This window comes from Mus musculus, chromosome 1, assembly GCF_000001635.26.
Source record: "Mus musculus strain C57BL/6J chromosome 1, GRCm38.p6 C57BL/6J".
Taxonomy (NCBI): Eukaryota; Metazoa; Chordata; class Mammalia; order Rodentia; family Muridae; genus Mus; species Mus musculus.
The window spans coordinates 25,442,226-25,465,482 of NC_000067.6; the positions used below are offsets into that span (position 1 = coordinate 25,442,226).

Here is a 23,257-nt window from a genome sequence, read left to right on the forward strand (position 1 = left end):
TTCACCCTGTTTCAACCTCTCTGACGCTAAGGAAGGCAGAGCCTCAGCGCATGGATAGGAGGAAGTTTTTGTAGGTTTCAAAAGCTCCAAATTCTTCCAACTATAGAAGAGACCTTAAGAAGCAGGGCCACTAAGACATTTGTAAATCCTGCAGACGATAGGGCTGCTTGATACATATATAAACAAACAATAAAACATGGCAGACAAACGTTTAGATATCGCCAACTTAAGGCAGAAAATACTGTCTTCTAAAAATAATTCAAGGGAGCTGCAATTTGACTCATGACATATAAATGCACAGAAAAGAGGAGTCCCTCCTTCAGATACCAATTGCCTCGAAATCCTTATGGGTGTTTACTGTCATTACATGCCAGAAGGCAATTGTGCCATATGCCTAATCTAAATCACACAGCACATTGTTTTGATTATTACACTATCTGCCTAGAAGTATAACATCATTTTCCTCATTGTAAAAAAATGTGTATCAAGCATAATATTTAGATTTTAAAAAAAATATACAGGGTAGCAAATTTTAGTATCACTTTTAAAGTTTTCTAGGGGAAGAGACTATGGTCAGACTGACTGGAATAATGTCACTATATTTACACATCCAGTCAGTAGGAAAACCCATAATTTTCCCTCTGCGTGCTTTACAAAATAAAGGCGCTATTACTTTCCAGCTATCAAATATATTTACCATAGAATCATGGCAGTAACCCCTCAGGGAAGTTTTTATTTTATTTTACTTTATTCTGAGAGTGGCATCAGAGGACTTGGGTGATGAAGTGACTTGTGTTCGTCACTGAATGTGATTAGCCATGTGTCAAGACTGAAAGCCAGCACAATTTATCTTACTCCTATATATTTTTATTGGACATGGTCTTGTTATGTAGCTCAGGATGGCATTGAATGCCCTATCATCTTGACTCAAAGACTGGAGTTCTGAAACTACAGGAGTGTACTTTTATACCTGGCCAGCATTTTTGAAAAGCTACAGAATAGCTTCTCTGCCCCTCTCCCCACCTGCTAGGACAGAAGACTGTTGGTTTCTAATCTGAGTCTGTTTTTCGGTTTGCAAATTTAGATCAAAGCCTCATACTGAGCGAAGGGTATTTTGGTAAAGAGGGAGAAGTCAGCACAAGTTTCTTGGTGTAGCCAAATAAAGCAAGAAAGCATTTCCAAAGCAAGAGACTCATGAAAACAGAAAAGAAGGAAATACATTGTTATGAGGGACTCATTGCCTCTGTTCTTTACATGGTTATTATTACAGAGTCAGACCACTATTGTCATAGAGATGACAATTATTTCCATAGAAACAGCTGAAACAGGATTAGCTTTCATAGTGGCACATACGGTAGCGTCCTTTCAGTTAAAGAACAAAATTACAAGGAAGGATACAATATGACACTTTAAATAATTCTAAATCCTTACACTATCAGATAAACCAGTAGGTACTAGCACAGTTTAAAATTTTATGTCTTGCTTCCAGAAGGCTTTAGATTTTTATCTTTCCATTTATACTCACAAGTGTGAATCTACCAGATTTTAAAGAAATTAATCGTAAACAAAAGGAAAGAACTCACGACGGAGAAGCAGATGATTCTGATAACTTTTAGATCAAAGTTCTCCATGGAAACAAAAAGCCATCCCATGTCCCAGATATCCCTTCTGCTCACTCCCCTGTCAGAAAAAGCTTCCCTGGCTGCAGGCAGGCCCTGGAAGCTCTAAAATGAAGATCAAAGCTACTCCCTCTTGCAAAGTCTCTCTTCATAGCTCTCAAATGCTAAACGTCCCTCAGTAGCTTCAGTGTGGATACTACAGACCATCAAATTGAAGACTTTTATGGTGAGGTGTATGTGTCAATGTATAAGAAAATCAATAACTCTCCTATGGTCAATCAGAAAATTTAATATTGAGGTTATTATTCTCTATTAAAAGCTAACTACCCAGAACATTTAAATATGAACTTCACTATCCCTGTTACATTAATTCACTCCTACAGGCTGCAGTTTTTCCCTCACAGGCATGCATGCCTTGGCTAGACACGAAAGTTTCTATTTTATTTCCCATTGTTTTTCTCCAAGGTCTTGGAAAGTTTATTCATTCTCTATTGCTAATATTGTAAACTGGGGTTTGTGTGTCCTGGGTTTTAGAGATCAAGATGTTTCCCTCAGTGTGGATAAGCGCAGAACAAAATATTCAATGGCAAACATACAAAAACCTAATGGGAGGCTCAAAAGCGTCAAAGTGACCACTCTAACAATTTTATTGAGAAGTATAGATTTTTGAATCTGGTTAATTTTAGTGTGATGATTGCTTTTAGTGTCAAGTTTTTTTTGAAAATAATGTTTATAAAATAAAACAAAAAATAAATAAATATAAAATAAAGACTATATGGTAGAGACAGAAAATTGTTCCTATAGCAACCCATTCTCTGCAGGATGGTAGATGTAGGAGTCTAGACTGAATGAGGAACAAGTCCATAACCATTCCTTGGCTAAGATGTGTTACATAACATGTATAACAGGAAAATTCATATTCGTATTAATGGTATGAATAATTGGGCAGAAAAAAAACAGTTTAAAATTTTTAATGAAATAAGTATTTATGAAGACTGTTGCTGCAAAAGAAAAAAAATGGTCAGGAATAATTTAACAATGATGAGCAAAAACAGAACATATGAATAAGTTACCTGAGGGTCATAATTTAAAAAAGATAATTTGACTTAAATTCTAAATAGAACAGAAGTAGGTTTGAGGGTGATTGGCTGGACCAAAGAAAGAAACAAATCTTGACCTGTTAGTTACTGAGATACAAAGGGAAAAGTCATTTATTCTGAAGGCAAATCACTGACATAGGACAAACCATGCAAGTGCCTTCCACACACCTACAACAGGGCAGTCAGAAAAACAGCACCATGAACACCATTAATTTGGGAACTTCTCTAGAGTATGACCTGAACTTTTGTTAGGAGAGCATAAGAAATGAGGATGCAATGAATAGAAATGTTTTCTATCCACTGTACTCCAATGAGACTTCTGAAAATAGATTTTTGGACTACTAGTCTCTATCTGACACTTTGTAGTTGTCGTTAAAATGCATACTCAAAAGACGCGAACCTGAGGTACCTCAAAGAAGACTTTCCAAAGCTTTATGTTATTGTTTGGAAGCAAGCCAATAAGGAAATAGGAGTCAAAAATTATTAAATAGTAATTTAGGAATGACTAAATAAGATAGTCACAGCAGAGCAGTTCAGTTTAGAAGTTGGAATATCAGGATACTATAGAAAAATTTAGGAGAGTTAGGTTATATAAAACAAGACAGAATGCTCATTGAAGTGCTTTAAAGACTTTCAGCAACCAAAATATTATTGAATAAGAAGTTGATGAATAATTGTGTTAACATAAGAACATAAAACAGATTATATAAGCATAGATTTTTATGTAACTAATTTTCACCCTAATTTACTTACAGGAGATTAAATCTCTACTAATACTGCAACTAGATAACTTGATTAATGTTTTCTATATTAAGGTCTAGATTTCTAACTGTGACAATAACCCTGTGAGCGATAATATTTTGAAGCTGGAGTGATAAGATACTTTCAAACGTGTATTTTAATTACACATCAAAGTTTCGCATGCTCTTAATTTTTAAATATTTTTAAATAGAAAATGTTCTTACAAAATACAAAGCATATTAGAATTGGCCAGCTCCTAGTGGGGCGTGGTCGATTTTTAAGAGTTCTGTTATTGAGAATCCATGACATAAATATAAGAAAGAAACACCAACATTTCAGATAAAATATAGCTTATTTAAATTAAAAAAATCATTGGGAAACCATGATCATTTCAGTGTTTAAATGGCAGCTTAAGCTGTGCCACAGTTATAAAATTATTTTAATGATGATATTCACTCTGGTTCTTGTCTCAGGATTCAGAGGATGGGATGGAAATAGGATGGTGTTGGTTTCCATGATAATATTGACCAGTCTCCCTGAGAACAGAAATGAAATTAGCCTAGACTGTAGGAGTTAGGACTCCTATGTAATGAGGAAACACAGCTTCCATCTCTCTGTAGGTTGTGATGTGTGGTCTGTCTGTGTTGCCTGTCTGTTGTGTATGTCTGATCTGTCTATGTTTGATGTCTGGCTATTGTGCCTGTCCCTAACCAAGAGCTTTGCTCTGTATTTATTGAGCATTGAAGAAAATACAGTATAAGAAAGGAACAAAGAATTAACAGAACATTATAATAGCATTTTAGAATAAAAGAAGTGACATTTTTGACCACTGACCCAGAAATACACTCAACACTTCACATGTAGTTTCCTATATTTATGAGGTATTTATGTTTTGAGGTTGTTTTCATATGTCAGCTTTTAGTAAATGATTAACACAATATACACACACATGCACACACACGTATAAATACATATGTACACACATACACACATGCATACACACACACATATTCACATGCACACGTTACACACACAAATGAACATACATGCTCATGCATACACACACACACATATACGAATAATTACTTTATAGATACAAAGAAATACCCTTGAACCTTTATTTTGTGTTTCTTGTTTATCTTTAGACAATCTTGAAAATCATGAAATCTTCTTGCATCAGCATCCACAGTAGTTGAATAGCATCCATGCCAAACTAAGAATATCCTCTTTTTTGTTCACAGCCTATCAAAACTGTTAGTAAAATCTGCCAGACCAACTAACTTCTTACCATTTCCAGTGTCATCTATCCCATCCCCTGTATCTTCTCACTGTTCCCAGCTGCATCCTCTCACATCCCGAATAGCCTGATCATTTCCCATTTTGTAGTCCTAATAAAGCCACTAAAAGACAGATCCAATTATGCCGTTTTCTGACCAAATCTGCCCTCATTTTCGCTTATTTTTCAACCCAGTCAAATGTGTTCCCAATCTCTCTTCGTGTTCCCTCTTTGACAGCCTTGCTTTCATGGTCATGCATGGCCACTTCAACATTCTTAGAGTTCTCCCTTTACTTCAGTGTACAATGCACTTGGGTGCACCATAGCTTTTACGTACTACTTGTGTTCCATTGGAAATGTTCTTCCTACACATGCCACTGTGGCTCAGATTCTCCGTGAGCCTTTATGCCATTTTGAATATCAATGATCATGGCCTTTACTGGCCTTTCATCATTAAATGTGACCCCTGTCTTCACTCCGTATTCCAAAACCCGGTAGATTGCTTTATTTCTCTTCCTAGCAGTTATAACCATTGGGCATATTGGATGGTATTTGTTTGACATGTGTCTCATTAATATGAAACACAAATTTCACAATTCCTCAAGAGTGAGGGCTTTGTCACATTCACTCACTGACAAAGCCTGAGAACCTAGAACAGGACATGACATGTAGTTAATAAGAGACTGAGACAGTATAAAGTGAATTAAATATGTGAATCATTAATAATAGACTGTTCTAGCGCTAGGAAACACTTTAAACGGGGGTTCTTTGCTAGGTGCACTGGAGCCCATCTATAATCCCTTGGTTGTTTGTATTGCTTATAATCCCAGAAAATTTGGAGAAAAAAAAAGTGCATTAACTGCCCCATCGTTTCGACCCCTAGACATTTGGAATACATGGAGAAGTTGGTATTTTGGAATAATTATTATCAAATAAAAATGAAATAATCAAAGAATTCAGTGTTGATATCATTCAATGTCTTGGTTTCCAAAGACTTTTGAAGTATTTCCTCAACTGCAGCTGTATGAAAGAACTATAGAAAGAAACTTGTAATTTACATTTTTTTCTTTCTGACTTAAGGAAAGGAGAATCACTCACTTATTACACGTGTCTGGCTAGGAAGTGACAGAGTTCCTTACACGTTTCCCCGCCACCATAGTCTAGCTAACTGAACTGACATCAATAATACAAAATATGCAAATCTCTCTATTTTGGGGCCTTCGCATCCACATGTATCTTGTTTTTAGGGAAAGAAGCTGAGCAAGTGAGAGAGATGTGTGAAGCACAAAGCTAGGCACAGAAGGAGAAGCCAGGCCTTGCTCACAGCCTGCAGCATCAGATGGAACTGCTAGTCCTCCTCAACTGAGGACCAAGATATTAGACCAAAGTGGTTATCAAATTTCACTGTAAAATTTGGAAATGACAGATATTATGCTGATAAAAAAGGCATTGTGGAGGGAAAAAAGATGTTGAAATTGTATGCCTTTATTCTGATTCAATTTCAGAAATATGCTTGTTCATTCTGAAAAGCACACTAGTCCATATTTCTAAATCAAGAATAAGCCATGATAATTCACTTCACAAAGAAAACCATGTGTTTACTTTAGTGTAACTGAGATACCTGTATTACTGCTGTACTGAGGAGGAAATGGAGATATATTTTCAAGAATCCTGCATTTCAGGAACAGCACTTGAAATTCCTTATAGTTGAGAATCCTTACATTCAGTATTTGAAGATATTATCAGGCTTAAAAACATTCTGTTTGTATAATATTGTCAACATTGAGTACTTCCTCAGAACAGTTGTGGCACAGCAGTACGTGAGCACAGCAGTGTATATCCGTGCTAAGCCAATCCTTGCAGACAACTGAATCAAAACTTCAGGATATAACCATGGTAGCCACCTACAGCATGAAAACGTATGCCCTGTTTACTGTGTCTGTACTTTTCCTTAGAATTTTTAAACACAGCACCAACCCTTATTTCTGTGTGGTTGATCACCATCTATATTTATTGATTTGACTTCTGTGCCAAAATCCAAGGTCTCATTCTTGCTTGTCACTTGGGGATGCGTATTTTCTAAATATCGATATGTGAGAGATAGTTTCAAATGCTTTCAGAATAAATACAGTCTCAATTTCTCCCTGTACACTCACGGTAGCATCAGTTATGGAATCCAATCAATTCCAACCTCAGAGAGAATCCCAAATTCATTCCCACATTTGGTTTTTATCCATACTTTACTAATTTGATTCTTCATGATGTCACACACTGATTGCAGTTAAGAGCCCTTTATCTCTCCTCACACTAATTGTGTTTGCAGTCTTTCCCTGTAGCTGTAGCTCCATTTTCTGCTTTAAGAGCCTCCCTACCAGAGCAGGGCTCTTACCAAGTCAAGCTTCAGTGATTCTAAATTTTCCTTAGAATTCAGAAACTTGTCTCATAATGGCTCTCATCTTTTTCTTTACTTCCATAAATAGTAGTGTCATTTTTAAAAATCAAAACAAAGTGCTTATATTCTAAACAGAACCTCAACCTAGACATCTATCTGTCCTAGTTTTCTCTGTGCTGCTGAGCTAAAACGTCCTGATCTAAAGCGACTTAGGAAGCAAAGGGGTTTTTTTGTTTGTTTTTGTTTTGTTTTTGTTTTACAATTTCAGTTTATAGTCTACAATTGAGGGAAGTAAAGGCAGGTGCCCATGTGAGTCTTGAAGGCATACTTATTTGATATTCCACAAAGTAGTAACTCTGGCCAAGAAACTCATTCCATAGCCAAAGAAATGAAACAGGAGCTAGAGGATGCTGCATATGGCAGAGAATCATAAGCTTATAGACCTTTCTTATACAGTTCAGGACCTGTTCTCTAAGTAATAGTCCCATCCTGGGATATCTACAGCAAATAAAAATGGTGATCCCTCCAGCACACACTCTCACACACACACACACACACACACACACACACACACACACACACACACACACACACATCCCTGCACCGCAATCTGATAGAGGTAATTTTTTAACTAAGATTGTCTTCCCAGACAATTCTAGAATGTAACAAGTTTTTGCTTTAGAGGTTTATTTCTTTACTTTTATATGTATTTATGTGGTCCTGAGTATGTGTGTATGTACCAAGCATGCAGATAGCCATGAAGGCCAGAAGAGGGCATTGATTCTCTAAACTGGAGCTATAAATGAAGGAATATTTTTAAAGCTGAGCAGTACATCTCTTAATTATCTTTGATAAAAAGCAATGGTGTGCAATGTAACCATCTGCTTGCTAACTGCTTCCTTTCATCTTGAAAGGTAAAAAAAAAAAATCTCAGCAAAACTTCAAAGTCTATCATAAACGATCAAATGCTTCTTTCCTTAGAAATATTTAATTTTTTATTTTCTCATTCTTCTTTATTGAATAATTTAATATTTAGAACACATTTAACTGAAGCAAAATAGTCTTGAAATACAAACATACTTTAAATAGTTCCTTTCCAGCATTTGGTTTACTTGGCACATGCAACGCATACTAAGTGTTTATTTACTTATGTAAATGTTTTATGATTTAAGAATGATGTGTATGGGTGCTTTATCTGCATTGATATCTATGCACACATGGATGCCTGATGCCCAGCAATGCTAGAAGAGGTCATAAGATCCTTTGGGAATGGAGTTACAAACAGTTGTGAGCTACCATGTGGATGCTGGGAATTGAACCCAGGTCCTCTGTAAGAACAGGCAGTTTTCTTAACCGCTGAGCCATTTCTGCAGGTGCCTGTTGGCTCCACCTCTATTGATTTCTTACATGTTGGGGTCATTGTCTTGCTCTGGAGTTTAGGTTATACTAGAACTCACAGTTCTTCTGATTCTGAGTAATGGGATTGCAGCATCACAGAGTCTGAAGTAATTCATTTGCATTAGTGGAGTCAATCTCACAGAAAATTGAGAAAAATTATTAATTTGCTTAGTCGGTAATTTTGTTTTTTAAAATTGAATATAATACATAAGATAACAACATATAACATATTACTGATATTTGGATTCAGATTAATGAATACATTTCAAGTTCTAAGTAAAAAAGTAAAAGAACTAATTATAATGAATAGACTATTCTTGTGCATGCTACAGCAACACATACATTAAAATTGGAATGATACAGAGATTAGCTTGGCCCCTCAGTGAGGATGACACACATATTTGAGAAGTGTTCCATAGTAAAAATAAATAAATAAATTAGTCTTCATAAGGTGAGTAAATTTAATATGTTTCATGAAGTTATTGTGAGAATTACATCTTAAATGAATGTTGAGCTGACACATGAAAATTCCTGGGGGAGAAGAAAATTTACTTTGGTTTAATTCTTTTTATAAAATTATTTTTCCCAATGGCATATTAAAGGTGTTGATATATATATCTTTTGAAAATTTGACTGTATTTGGATATTCTCTTTACATTCTCCCAATCATATAAGTTTTTAGCAAAGTATAAACTTCATTTGCCAGATAGTGATATACATGGAGACACTTTTTTTTAAATGAAGATATGTTGAAACTTTTTACTGAAATTATTCTTGTAGAAGACTATTGCAAGACATGTAATCTTTTTATCTCAATAAATTAAGTCCATGATTTTAAGCATAATTTATTATTCTCAGCTGTAAGACCATCATTTTTAAAAATAAGGTTTTAGAAGTCAGTTATCACATTATTGGTTCTAACTTCTGGCACACCATTCCAGAACATTTAGCAATCACCTATACTATGCAATTTGTCACTTGTTGGAAATCCCTATTGGTACAGAATAGCTCCCAGTTACAGTCACCAAACTATAGTAAGGGTCGAGGCATTACTTGGAGGCAAATCAGTGATACATAAGACTTCTTATTAGTGGTCAGTCAGTAATTTGGGATTTTTGTATTATAAATGCAAAACATGCCACAATATAATAATAGTGAAAAAAGATAAATGTATAAAATAAATATTTACTCATGATGTTTAAACTCTAGACATAATACATTGTCACTACTACTACTATAGATAATTTGATATATTATTTTGAAACAGTTCGGATTAAGCCAAAATTTAAACATAGGCTCTCAACCTTCCTAATGCTGTGACTATATATTATGTTGCAATGACCGCCAACATAAAATTATTCTTGTTGCTATTTCATAACTGTAATTTTGCCACTGGTATGAATCATAATATGAATATCTATGCTTTCTGATAGTCTTAGGTGACCCCTGTGAAAGGGTCACTCCAGCCCCAAAGTGGCTGAGACTCGCTGCTTTACAGTATTTTAAATATCTGAGATTGATCTAATAACATATTTTACTATTTTGTTTTTGAGAGTTTCTTATGTAGACCAGACAGGTTTCAAGCCCTTCAGGCCAGTGCTCAGATTAATAATAATGATAACACCTTACTACTCAGAGCTCCATTGTCTTTATATGAAGATAATTGTAGCATGGCAAATAGAAGAAAATCTTTTTGAATCACAGTAAAAATTAGGGCAGGAAGTATTAAGGAAATAATAAAACTCTAATCCTTCATGAAACCAATTTGTATAATAATGAAAAAGACAATTCCTTTGTTCTTTGCTAATTTTCATCTGCAAAGAGAACTATGCCATTTGCTTAATGCAGTTATTGTTGGCTCTGTAGAAAACAAGGCATGGGGGTTTAGCTCCTCTTAAGAATCTCATGAAGTGCAGCAGTAACAGCAAGGAAAAGAAGTTGTCATTTGTGGGTGTGTTTACCATTTTAGACTCCACAACAGAGATTTGAGTAACCTATGGCATCCTGGAAGGTATTTCAGAAACCCCAGCAGTGGCATGATCACATGTCCCTGAGAAGCACTCTGAAATGTTCCATAGAAACCTATCATGTTTGGTATGCTTAGTAAGGAAGTGACTCAATAGCCTATACATATGCATGGGAGATAATGAGGTTTCATGTTTGATTATGTCTTTTAAATCATTGATGTGTAATATTCTAAATTATATTTGATAGGTAGCAAGGAACACTTGGCAAATGAAAACAAAATAAGGATATATTAACCTCTATAGAAACATGCACAGGAAAAAACTGTGGGCACATGGACATTTTCACAGGTTCATGCTTGCACAGGGAGTGTGCTTGCATGCATGTGTATGCATGGGTGTGCTGGTGTGTGTGTGTGTGCGCACACACACACACACACACACACACACACACAATTATGTATTGACTGCTTTCTTTACATTGAAATTTTTATTCCTGGATGGAGGAGGGAGGGTTACAAGACTCAGGAAGTCAATGAAACTTATAAGGTTATGGAATCTCAAAAACTTTGAAGATTCAGGATAATTAGAAAGCTATAATTCTCAAAGGGCTCTCTGTACGATTATATACACTGTAGGTAACTCTTGCAGGAAGGCATGTTCTTCTGTGGAGACACCTGTAAGTTAGACAGAGTTCTGGGAATGCACCTTTCTTGCACAACTTTTGTTCCCAAGGAGTGGGCTTTTCAGTTATATAGCTGCCTTTGATGACCCTCTAAGTGACTTTTCACCCACATTTTTGCAAGCAAGCCCAGTAAACTCACTGGCTCAGCAAGCTGTACTTTCAGGGAACACTTTTTAAGCTTGTCACTGGGGCCTAGCTCAGTTGCAATGACGCTTGTTCAGGTGTCTTCCGGCAAAGTTATGTAACACAAGCAGAACCTGATAGGAGATTCCCAGAACCTAGGCTAAGTTGGGGAAGAACAGTTGCGTGGTTTCTAAGACAGGTGAGAAAGCATGAATCTGAGGCTGGAATGTTTAGGGACAATATTCCCACATGGAATCATACCTTTCCCTGTGTGGTATGAGGTACATGTCCCCTTGCTGTAGTGGCAGGTATGTGCATCTTGCCATGCTATTGCATTCAACTGACATATACGTGAGAGCAGAGCACTCTGGGATGGGTGGATCCCATGCTTGCTATCTTCATCTGTGCTTTATAGTGCTTCTCATTCGATGACAGGGATAGCCTCCAAATGACTCCTAAACTAGAAAATATATTGCAATCCCTGGAGACATTATATAAAAGGTGGGATTATAAGCAGGCTTGGTAGCAATCATAGAGCCCTTCCTTTGGGTGATAGAAAATGTTTGTAACTGAGGCCTTGTCTGGAAAGAACTTGTGTACACAAGGAAGGGGGTGCAAATGGTAAACAGACGTGGAGATACTATTTTTCTGCCCTAGTTTCTGATTCAGGAGGAAGGATATAGAAGCCAGAGGATGAGATAGATGCTTTGGCTTGCTGTTTCTTGTCAGCTACACATGAAGGTAAAAAAGTGTAAATTATATCTCTACTAAAGAGTTCATTGCCAGGTGGTGGTGGTGCACGCCTTTAATCCCAGTACTTGGGAGTCAGAGGCAGGTGGATTTCTGAGTTCTAGGCCAGCCTGTTCGACAGAGTGAGTTCCAGGACAGCCTGGGCTATAAAGAGAAACCCTGTCTCAAACAAACAAACAAACAAACAAACAAGAACAAAACAAAATAAAAAAAAGAGTTCATTGTGGGATCTTGGGGGGAAATCAGATCAAGATCAAGATCAAAGTGATAGAAGATATTTCTCAGGTCCTTTATTTAACATAAAAAGTGAGAATTCATGATCTATTGCAAAAACATGGACCTTCTGAATAGTCCAGTATAGGAAACCATAATAATTGTTTGGATTGTGAAAGGCTGCTGAACAAGAAACACGTGGTTTTGAAGTTTGGCTCATGTGGTTGTGGGATGTAGCTGCAGATGGAATCAGTCTAAGTGCCATGGGGTAGAGAAACAGAATAATGCAAACTACTCATGTCTCCCTGACACAAAGGCTGCATAATCAAGCACAGTATGAGGGAAATTATTCGCTGACAAACTGGCTCATAAAAGCCATTAGGAACAGTTAGTTCTGGTCAATAGAGGTCACCAAGAGTATCAGGAACTGGATGATAACAGGATTTTAAAAAATACCCTTATTGAGTAAAATGTGCTTGGTATAGGGGGTGTCTGCTGCCCAGTTCCTCTGGTTTAACAGAAGCATCATCTTAAAAGAATAAAGAAATGAATTCCTCAGTGCCCTTGAGATTTACCTGATGCTTCTGTGGCTTTGGCTAAACAGCATGTTGGGACCTGATCCTTATAAGGTAGGGGAGTCTCTGGCAGATCTGGGCAATTTAGCCTGGCATATCAACTGAGCTTATAAAGCACTACAGAACTTGTGAGCCAATAAAAAAAATGAAGATATAGAAAGAATAACAGACAAGGGAGACTATCACTTACTCATAAGCAAATGGGACAAGCTGTTCATTGAGTTGGAGTATATTTAAGATGGATGTTTGGAAGGGACACTGCAGCTGTCCTGTGTGGCTAGTGGACAGTTTGAAGCCAGGGTCCAATGTCTGGACCCTCTCAGATTCCAGGTCCAGCCATGGGAGGAGTAGAGAGATCATAGCTTTGTGGCCCCTTAATCCTGAGGCATGTCCAGAAGCTTCAACTCCCTGTCCTGCCCTGTAGGGGTGGAAATAGATGTTGTAGCCACACAGTTGTACCCCAGAATAGAAGGCTCGGGGGTGCTAGTGGGAAGTGACTGGGAGTCACAGAAGGCTAGGTAGAATGATGTCATTATCTACACCACTGGATTAACAATGTTCTTCTGTTAAAGCAGCTAATATAAGTGATGCTAGAATTTTCTTTTAACCTTCGTCCTTCTAAATCCCCAAACCCATTGACATTTGTTTAAAATAGCAGTGGTCAATATGCAATCCTGGCCATGCTCTCTAATGTGTTTCATTATATAATGCTAACCTTTATGTGGTTTACACATTTTGAAAGGTTTAGAATAACAGTAAAAACAAAAATTGGAGCATTTGAAAAAAGAGACACTGTGTTGTTAGAAAATGAAACTCACAGGAGGCCTAAGGTTACTGGGTAAACAGCTGGCTCTTACTAATATCTTACCTTCCCTGAATCCATGGAAACCATACAGGCTATTGAGATACATGTTGGTTGCCTGGAAGCATTAGATTGTAAGTTCTTATTGCTAGGGACACTTTCATTTGGTTTTAGGACATGGTGAAATTAAGCTGTAAGTGGTACAAAGCCCATTCCCACTGGGGAGTAATGTATTCTTTTCAGGGTAGAGTGGTCACTACCTGGCAATCATAACTGTCTAAGATGCTGAGAATAACTTCATATTGGAAAGCCTGGCAGTTCCATGTTTACTCAAAATAGAAAAACAACTAGACACCCAAACCACCCCTTTCAAAGTTCAAGGATCACCAATAGAGGAGTAGATAGAAGCAATGTAAGAGCCAGGGAAGAAATCTTAAGTGGGCATTTGTGTCAAGTTGAACATGGAAGAAAAGGGAAAGGAGGGAGGAAGGGAGAATGTAAGACTTAGGTAGTTAATGTACCTTACAAGACTCAGGAGTCTGAAGATTGTTACACAGTGCAGGAAGCTAAGAACATTTTAAGACTCAAGAGGCCTCCTCTTCAGGTTATATTCATTAAGCAAACACCCAGGGTGTTTTTTTTAGGAGACTTTTCAGTGGAATTGCCTGTGATTTGGGAAGGGAGCTCTGAGCAAGCTGCTTTTGTTAAGTCTTCATCTGTGCTGGGGTAGGTCTTTCAGTGATGCAGCACCTCCAAATTACCCATGCTCTCCTATGTAATCCCTTATGCAGGCTCTTATAAGTACATTTAGGAAACATATTCATTTAACAAATTAGCATTTGGGTGAAGTAATTTTGTTTTGTTCTGCACTTAGTGCCCTACCTGGGGTGAATAGGTGGTTGGTTATCTCTCCCTAAAGAAACTCATATGATAGTACACATTTAAACAGGGGTATGTATTTAATGTACATGGGACTTGGTCTATCTACACCACAGCCAGTAAATTTCCACAATATATTTCTTCACATATACCTAAAGATAATAAACAAGAACATTACACTTGAAACGCGTGGCACAAACTCTGGCATTTAATTTCAGTAAGGTTTTGAGCACTGTTCCTATTTCTTACCTACATTTCCAGTCATTAGGTATGAATTTTGAAAGTCCATCATCCCCATTCCAACAATGTGTATAAAATCTTCAATCACCTGCATTAACTCTATTGAGCCTGGGTAAATCTAGAAAAATAAGAGCAAGTTAGACTTGATAAAACGTTCATATGTTGGGACACATAACTAGAAAAGTAAGATACACTACATAATAAAATTACAAATGAGATCCATTTTGTTTGGAGAAACATTTGCAGCTGGAATCATATTTTAGCTTTAAAATTAATAGTTGAATCTGATAGCAGGTGTCCCACAGCAAGAGCTTTGGAAGTGACAAGATACACTAATTCATCACTCCTGAAGCTCAAGAAAACTTCTGAAATGGCTGTTAGATTGTCTGCACACAAATAACATTATGTTTCCATAAAAACTCTGACTTACATCAGAAAACACAGAAATTAGACACTGAATTTTTAGCTTAATATCCATATGGAGAAACATATCATGAGCACCTGTGAGAAACATTTACTTCTGATAATTTTATTAGTCACTGTATGAACAACATTAGCAATAAATGTAGGATTATAATCATAGCAAACATGTAAATATTTTTCCATATACCCATGAAAGGAACAAACCTATGTGAGAATATTATACTTATTGTAGGCTATAAATAGAATCTCAAGGAGGATAACAATATAGCTGAAGCCATTTTGTACCTCTTATAGTAACTGAGGCTGTATGTATCCATTGTCTCATTTGCCATATATCGATTTCTATTCCTGTGTTTTCTACCTGTCTGCCTAGTTACCTATCCATCTACCTATTGGCAAGTCAATTTACCTCCACACTCTAAGTGTCCTTGCCAGCGCCACAGTGCACACAAAAGGATCTGTTTTTTCAAAGACACCACAGCCTGGAAAAAGCTCATACCATATGTAACATTGATGACATCAAAAAAAAAATGTGCTATTTACCTGTGTGAGCATGCACATTGGAGCAGCTTCAAATCATGCAAAATTAATTGATACAGTTTTAGTTACTTTGTATTATAAATGCCATAGTGGGAGAGAAAAAGACCTGACTGTCTGGATAGCAGAAGGCCAGAGGTCTGAGAGACTGGATCAGGAAGAAAAGGGCTGAGTAGGCTGTCAGCCTATGTGTGTATTTATCAGAGGTTTGTACATATATACAAACTTTACCTATCCACTTACATATACACATCTTCCACAGGAAACCTCAATGTTTAATACGGGGAATATTTTGGGAGGTCAATCTTTATCTCACCTAGATTCTCAATCCTGAGGTGGGAATTCTAAAATTCCATCACCCCCATTCGATGAGCATAAAAGAGGGACCTATGGGCCCTGAAACTTCCTGAGTCTACTGTATGACGCTGACTTCTCTTGCGTACGCTTGTGAGTGATGTATGAGATAGGGTTGACCACAAACTGAAAAAAAGAGGCTGACGTTTCCCTCTTGGAGACAGCATCGGCCTCTCCTTTCCCTTTCTTTTACTAGAGTACGTACTTAGGAAAATTAGTAGTCGTAAGAATCATCCAGCCTATTGCAAATATGCTTAAGTCTTTTTAAATTGTAAACCCTTTCCTGACATACTAAAGGCCCAGTTATTAACTCTATCTACCCAATAGCCATTCAGTGTAATAGAGCAGGGCTGGCAAGGTTTTTTGATAAGGGCCTAGTGATCAGTATATTACACATTCCAGATCATGGGGACTTCAGATAGACAAGTCCTTTCTGTCCTTGCTGCAGAACAGTCATTGAGATCAGGCAGGGCACAGTGGTATTTACATGATAGGCATTAGATGGATTAGGTTAACTGAACAGGGATTGTACCCTCATAAGCCAGGGACATAAGGGTGGACTTTGTAATATGAACTATTGAAGAAATTACATGCCTTAAACCCACTGCCATGGTGTTGGTGTATGTGCACGTATGTGTATGCGTATGTCACGGGAGAGGGAGGGTACACTGCTATTAAGTACATTCTTCTTTCACTTTAGGCTACAATTTTTTTTCATTTTTTTAATTAGATATTTTCTTCATTTACATATCAAATGCTATTAGGCTACAATTTAAGAAACATCTTTATCTAAATACAGTTCTGAGTCTTCTTAAGTGCGGTTGTTGAATGACCAGCGGGCTTTCCAAGGCATGTTTTTCAGAATTGTACGTCGGTTACAAATTCTGACGTCAGAGTTCCTCATTTGGTTTACTAAAGTCACATTGAGATCTATTTTCAAGGTTGTTTTTGTTAAGTCTACTTCTCGAAGATAAAGAGCGATCACAAGGATTATTTTTGGTAAGTTTTAAACACCTTTTCCTTTTTTACTTTTATTTTGAGGAGTCACATTTTGTGTCATGCATACTTACCATGTAGCTGTAATTACTTTTAGTAAAAGCTACAAAATAACCTCTTTTAAAATTCTAAACCATCATCTTAAAAAACATCGTTAAGAATCATTCCAATTGAAAATATATTATAAAAACGAGAATAGAACTAATCCTACGTCACAACTAAACATACAGATTACACATTCCTGATTTTTCCACTGACAAGAATGCCTAATACCATTTGTTACTTGCTCACATGACATTCCGGTAAAAAACACCATGAGATGAATTCCTGCCTTGTCCTAAACAGAATATCATACATTCATTCTGAATGTATCCGTAATTAATAGGATCTAGCATTCTGGAAGGATGTGCCGAGCTATGACAGCTGTATTCTAGGTGAAGACCTCACTTTCTCACAGCGAGGGAACAAGGCTGCCCTCTAGATAAAGGCCAAGGACAAGTGTATAATTCAAAGGAGCAGAAGAAAATAGAGTAAAGTTTGAAACTAAAAGGTGATTTTTTTCACCCTTGGATTGGCCAGAAGCACAGAATTGGTACCCGATAATGAGGCTAGCCACAGTGTGTTATTTATGGATCTCCTAGCATAACTGGAATAAAGGTCAGGCCTCGCTTCTGAGGGCCTTAGCTGTGACTATAAAGAAGGCAGGCAGTGGATGGTTTACCTCAGAAACTTCAGTAAATTCTGTTTCTCCAGAGTGCCTTGAGCTGGGGAATTTGTAAACCAGAAAGCTTAAAGAAGTTTCATGCTCAGATATATTAAATTCCCATAGTAATTAAAAAACTATACTTCCACTTTGTTCACCTGTAAAACACCTTTTCTGTTTTCGGGAGAGAGTCTCACAGTACATAGCATAGTCTGAGAGGGCAAAGCATTTGTAAATGAGCTAAGACAGTAAAAAGTCCGCTAACATATAAGGCACGGCAGAAAGGAAAACTTGAATATGACTGTTTATGAGAGTTTATATTAAAAACTGAATGAGAATCCACACAAGGCAGTTCCTGTGAAGCATGAATGAAATGCAATTGATTTTCTCATTAGTAAATAGCACATCACTTCCATTGAGATATAGTTTCTTCAATTATCTTGTTTTCCACTGTCTATAAACCAGAACAACACCTATTGCTAACTTACTTAGTGATCACATATTTGTTTCTAGAAGTTGCAAATTAGCTAAACATGGTCACTTTTTTTTTTTTTTTCATACGCTCACACAAAATTTCTTCTATGGGATGCTATTCTAAATAATGACTTGATTTCTGTAAAGTTGACTGTTTTTTCATTTAGAATGATTTCCAAGATCATGTCATACTCAAACTATTGACTGTTAATGCATTTTAAGAACTGTGTCTAGTTAACTTTGTCAACAGTTCTAAAATAATCCCATCCTCACCTGTTGTGCGTCTTCCCATTTCTCCTTGTTTTCTTCATCAAGAAGGTTGCTAACTATTTGAAAGAAGTTCTGTAAATTAAATCAGATAAGAAGTTTAGTATCCTCTTTGAGAATGTACTTTGTGAAAAACCCATCTGGAACAATTCTGTTATATGACTGTTTGCAGCATTGCTTTACATCCCGACACAGTCTTCATCTTTATGACCAATACAGATGTGGATGCTTGCAGCCATCCATCAAACTGAGCATGGAGTCCCCAATGGAGGAGTTAGGGGAAGGACTGAAGGAGCTGAAGGGGTTCATAACCCATAGGAAGAACAATATCAACCAACCAGACCCCCCCCCCCCCAGAACTCCCAGGGACTAAACCACCAACCAAGAGCACACATGGAGGGACCCATGGCTCCAGCTGCATGTGTAGCAGGAGATTGTCTTATCTGGCATCAATGGGAGGGGATGCCCTGGATCCTGTGGAGGCTCAATGACCCAGCATAGGGGAATGCTATGGCGCTGAGGCAGGGATGGGTCAGTGGGAAGGCACTCTCATAGAAGCAGAGAGGGGTGGGATAGGAGTTTTGCAGAGGGAAACTGGGAAGGAGGATAACATTTGAAATGTAAATAAATAAAATAACCAATACAAAAGAAGTCTCCTCAGCATCATAATTCCTCAAACCTGCATCCCAGTAGCAGCCAGAACAGGTAAGACACTTTTTGTTCACAATGACTTGTCCCATTATCACCTCTACTACCATCTGTAATGTCATCTGAGAGTTATTCTTTACAAATGTTTTATTCCTTCTCTAAAGAGGTCACTTGGCACTTGTCTATTACAAGTTATCTTGTGAACTGCAAACCAGGACTGCTATCTCACTGTTTATCTTAGGAGTGTAGTTAGAGAAGGACAATGGGCAAGCCTGACCTAGGCTCCTCAGGTGAAGACTTCCTCTGTCTTTTCCTATTTATGGTATTTTTGCTTTTCAGCTAACCATTGAAAAGTGTAAAGAAACATTTAAATGTTCTGGCAAAAAGAACATGTACTTTTAAAATCACTTGTTTGGATCTCTGACATCTTTTTGAAGGGGTCAACATGTAACATGTATGATCTTTTAAAAAGTTCCAAATCCTTTCCAGCATCCTCAGTGCTAATGGCAAAAGACCTCTTGGGTTTTAAGTCTTCATCTAGAATTATGCAAATGATGGTCTGTTTTTTATTTCCAAGCAGGCAAGCTCATTCTAACGTTCATTTCTCATTGAACGTGAGCATGTTGGCATACTGCATTCAGCTTGTCTGTGTTCTCACATTATGCTGTGCCATCAAGATACAGAAGTCAGGAGAAGAGATACAGAGTACCCATTGAAGGGTAACCTGAGACCTACACAGTGTCCAGTAGTAGAGACAAGATACAAAGATGGCAGCTTTTTGGTTGTATGCTTAGTTGCTTCCTTGGTTATATTCCATCTAACTGGTCTTTAGGTGATTAAACCAGCACACTGCAGCATAACGGACTCACTAGCTTAGGGCAGGACTCCCTTGTGGGCAGAAATAATATTAGTTCATCAGTTTTGTTTGAGTTCTCCACATACAGCTTTTCAAAACAAGCATTTGCTCTCGTCACTAATAAAATCACCTGGGTGTTTTTAGATGAAAAACAAGGCAGCTTCCTTTCCTCTTCTGTGGTTTGAAGCTGTTAGTATCTATATTTAATTGGCCTATTTGTGCTATTTATTTTAATAGTTCCTGGCAATCACATGGTTGGAACATGTTTCAAATTGTAACCTCTGTGAATGTTCTAGAATATTTTATGCAACTGTTGGGGGCTGAGTACTAAGTCTGCTTTAAGCCCATTTTCAACTCACTTAACCTTGCTGTACTACCTGCCATTTTTACCACTTAAAATTCCATGCTTGGATTGTTAACATTTTAAGGGCTTAGTCCATTGAGCTGTAACTCTACCTATGGGCAGAAAGAATTAACCTTCAGAGTTCTCCAATTGCCTATGGCTGGTTAACTCGGTAGGGGACAGAGAGCTAATGAGGCTAAGGTTGTAGGTTTCATCCCTGTGCATGCTAGATGGCTATGTTGAGGTCCTTGACCTTGGTTTGCATCTTAATCCCTCCAGCTCTCATGCAAAATGCATGCTGCTGTTAACAAGAGACACTGAGAGGAAGAGGGAAGCAATTTGTGCAAATGCAGCCCCATTTCTGGAAAAAACACTTCACAGAGCATGTTTTTCTGACAGTGGGTCAGTGACCTTTTACTCTACATAGAGGCCACTGCACACACACACACAATTCCTTGATGAAAATAATGAATTCACTGTTCTCCTCTTTTAAATAACCAAAGGACAAGTATAAAAACATGAATTTTTAACCAGAGCCTTAAACTAAGTGAGCATAGAATATAGCAAACATTTTGTATTGTTTTTCAGGGATAATACATAGATCTTTATTGAATCCGAGTAGGAAAGCAGCTCAGATTAGAGTTCTCCTGTGATCTCATTGCTGATCGTATTTCAGAATAATCAACAGCTGTTTTCTGACTTATGCAGGCCATGTAGGACACAACAGGAGGAGTTAAACCTCATCTTCTGGAGTGATAAGGAAGACGTCTTTGAGGAAAGTGAGTCTTTTTCTATTTGTGCCTCAGTTTATCCTGAACACTGACCCAAAGGAGTCAGTCATCCAGTGAAGTTCAAATTACAGGAAAGAGTTACAAAGTCAGAAGACCGTGGATTTGCAAATAAGATTCTGCATCAGTCCTCTGAACTGAAAGCTCCCGCTTGCCTCAAATGCACTGAAAAATATGTATGTTAAATTTGGTTCTTATATGTTTTAATTCAGGGTGACTTTTTCATCCATGACCAGGATGACAGAAAGGAAGAGACTAAACAAGGAGGAGGAGACTGGTAACATTTAATCATCACCTAAAGGCTTCTGAGCAGTCTAAAGAGACTTCCACTGGGCACTGTTCATTAAGAGCTCTTGCGTGCTGCAGAGACTCTTGATTGATGGACAAGGTTATTTATGCCAGTCCCTGATATGTACCACAATGTAGTGTTTGCTTTTAACGTGTGTGTGGTTTTGGAAATAAGGTTTGACTATGTAGTTAGTCCTGGCAAGCCTAGAACCTGCTACGTAGATGGCATAGGAATGATTCTTCTGCCTTGGTTTCTGTGTGCTGGGACAACACTTATGCTTTGATACACTGATCCATGACATAGTCTAATTTCATCAAGTCCTTGGCAGAGTCTCAGTTATGGGAAGACTGAAGGAGCAGACAGATACTGAAGTTTCTCTTTTGAGTTTTGTTTTAGCCATATGGTCCTGTCTCACTTTTCTTCTCTACTATGTAAAAGCCACCTGGCAGAGACACCTGAATTTTGAAGGTAATTCCTAATCCTGTGCCTGTTGTTTGGAAATTTCTTAATATAAGGGCCTTTTATGATTGTATTTCTTCAATATTATCTTTTAAAAATGATTTACCACATAACTAGTATTTACCACTGAATTAGGCTAACATGTAACTACCATATTGGTGAAGACTATCATGTTCATCTCTACCCCCTATGAATAATAGTTGGTTCTTTCATAGCAACAAAAATAAAACAGAAGCAATTAAATACTAACTTCAATCCCTATAATTCTTTTTTTTTTTTTAAGACAGAGTTTTTCTGTGTAGCCCTGGCTGTCTTAGAACTCACTCTGTAGACCAGGCTGGCCTCCAACTCAGAAATCTGCCTGCCTCTGCCTCTCAAGTGCTGAGATTAAAGGAATGCACCACCACTGCCTGGCCTAATAATTCTTAAATAGATAGTTTAGTGATTTCTAGGTATTTATTTAGTTTGAGGTGCTATGCCAAATGGCTATAGAACAAAACTTCACACAGGCATGAATGTGGTTATATTTATAGGAAAAACAACAACAACAACAACAACAACAACAACAACAACTGCATAATGGATAGGAAAATACCAAAACTTCTGTAACTACCAAAGTAAAGGTTCTCAGAATGGAAAAGAGTAAAAAGAACATTTTATTTTATGGATGGTAGTCAATAATCTTGCTGCACTTCTGATTGGCTTTTATTTGCCTGACTTCTAATCGATCATACCTCACATTGTATAACTACATGAAAGCATTTGTACGAAAATTTAAAGGTAGATTTGACTAATGATTTGATGACCCCCAACCCATGTTTTCCCCCACCTTAACTCAGGAGCAAATCATCTGCATTTCAAGAGACAAAGGCAATCCTTAAAGGACAAGATTCCATAATGCAGAGGTTAAAGACTTGATACCTTGTTTGGGGGTATGGAAGCTGATCAGGACTGTCAGGATAATTCGAAGAAGTCCTTAAAGGCTAAACTAGGGAGAAAGCATACTATAAGGGGGGATAGTAGAAGATGAACCATTGATTGACAACCTATAGGTTGACTTAATAACTGCAAGGTCATGTGTGATGTGGAGGTCTGCTGTCCTCATCTTTGTATTTTGTTGTCCTGTCCCATAGTTTGTCTATAGCCAAAGTGTATAGTCAGGTCTTCATGCATCCAAAGTTATACAGTCTTGTCTGTAGATGAATACAGAGAATAGCCCTGGTTTTTGTTCTTTATGCTGTAATTGGCCTGGAAGACATGAAGATAGTTTAAAAGAATCCTTTCTCTTCTGACTATCTAACCATTGAAAATAGACACCCCCCCCCCACCAATGAAATGAGAATTTCCCCAGGAATCTTAAACT

The 23,257-nt window shown here is 37.4% G+C and overlaps 1 protein-coding gene and 1 non-coding gene across 5 annotated transcripts in view; one reads left to right on the forward strand and one right to left on the reverse strand.

Annotated features, from left to right (window-relative positions):
* Adgrb3 (adhesion G protein-coupled receptor B3) overlaps nucleotides 1-23,257 on the reverse strand; it is a 767,297-nt gene that overhangs the window by 374,750 nt on the left and 369,290 nt on the right. For all 4 annotated transcript variants that reach the window (NM_175642.4, XM_017319555.2, XM_006495818.4 and 1 more), the window contains 2 exons: nucleotides 18,518-18,586; nucleotides 14,767-14,875 (listed from right to left, as the gene is read on the reverse strand). In NM_175642.4, coding sequence (NP_783573.4) covers nucleotides 14,767-14,875; nucleotides 18,518-18,586 — 178 coding nt within the window. The remainder of the gene's footprint in view (nucleotides 1-14,766; nucleotides 14,876-18,517; nucleotides 18,587-23,257) is intronic.
* Gm25294 lies at nucleotides 8,846-8,949 on the forward strand. The gene has a single exon (XR_003949201.1). It is a non-coding gene; the product is annotated as a U6 spliceosomal RNA (small nuclear RNA).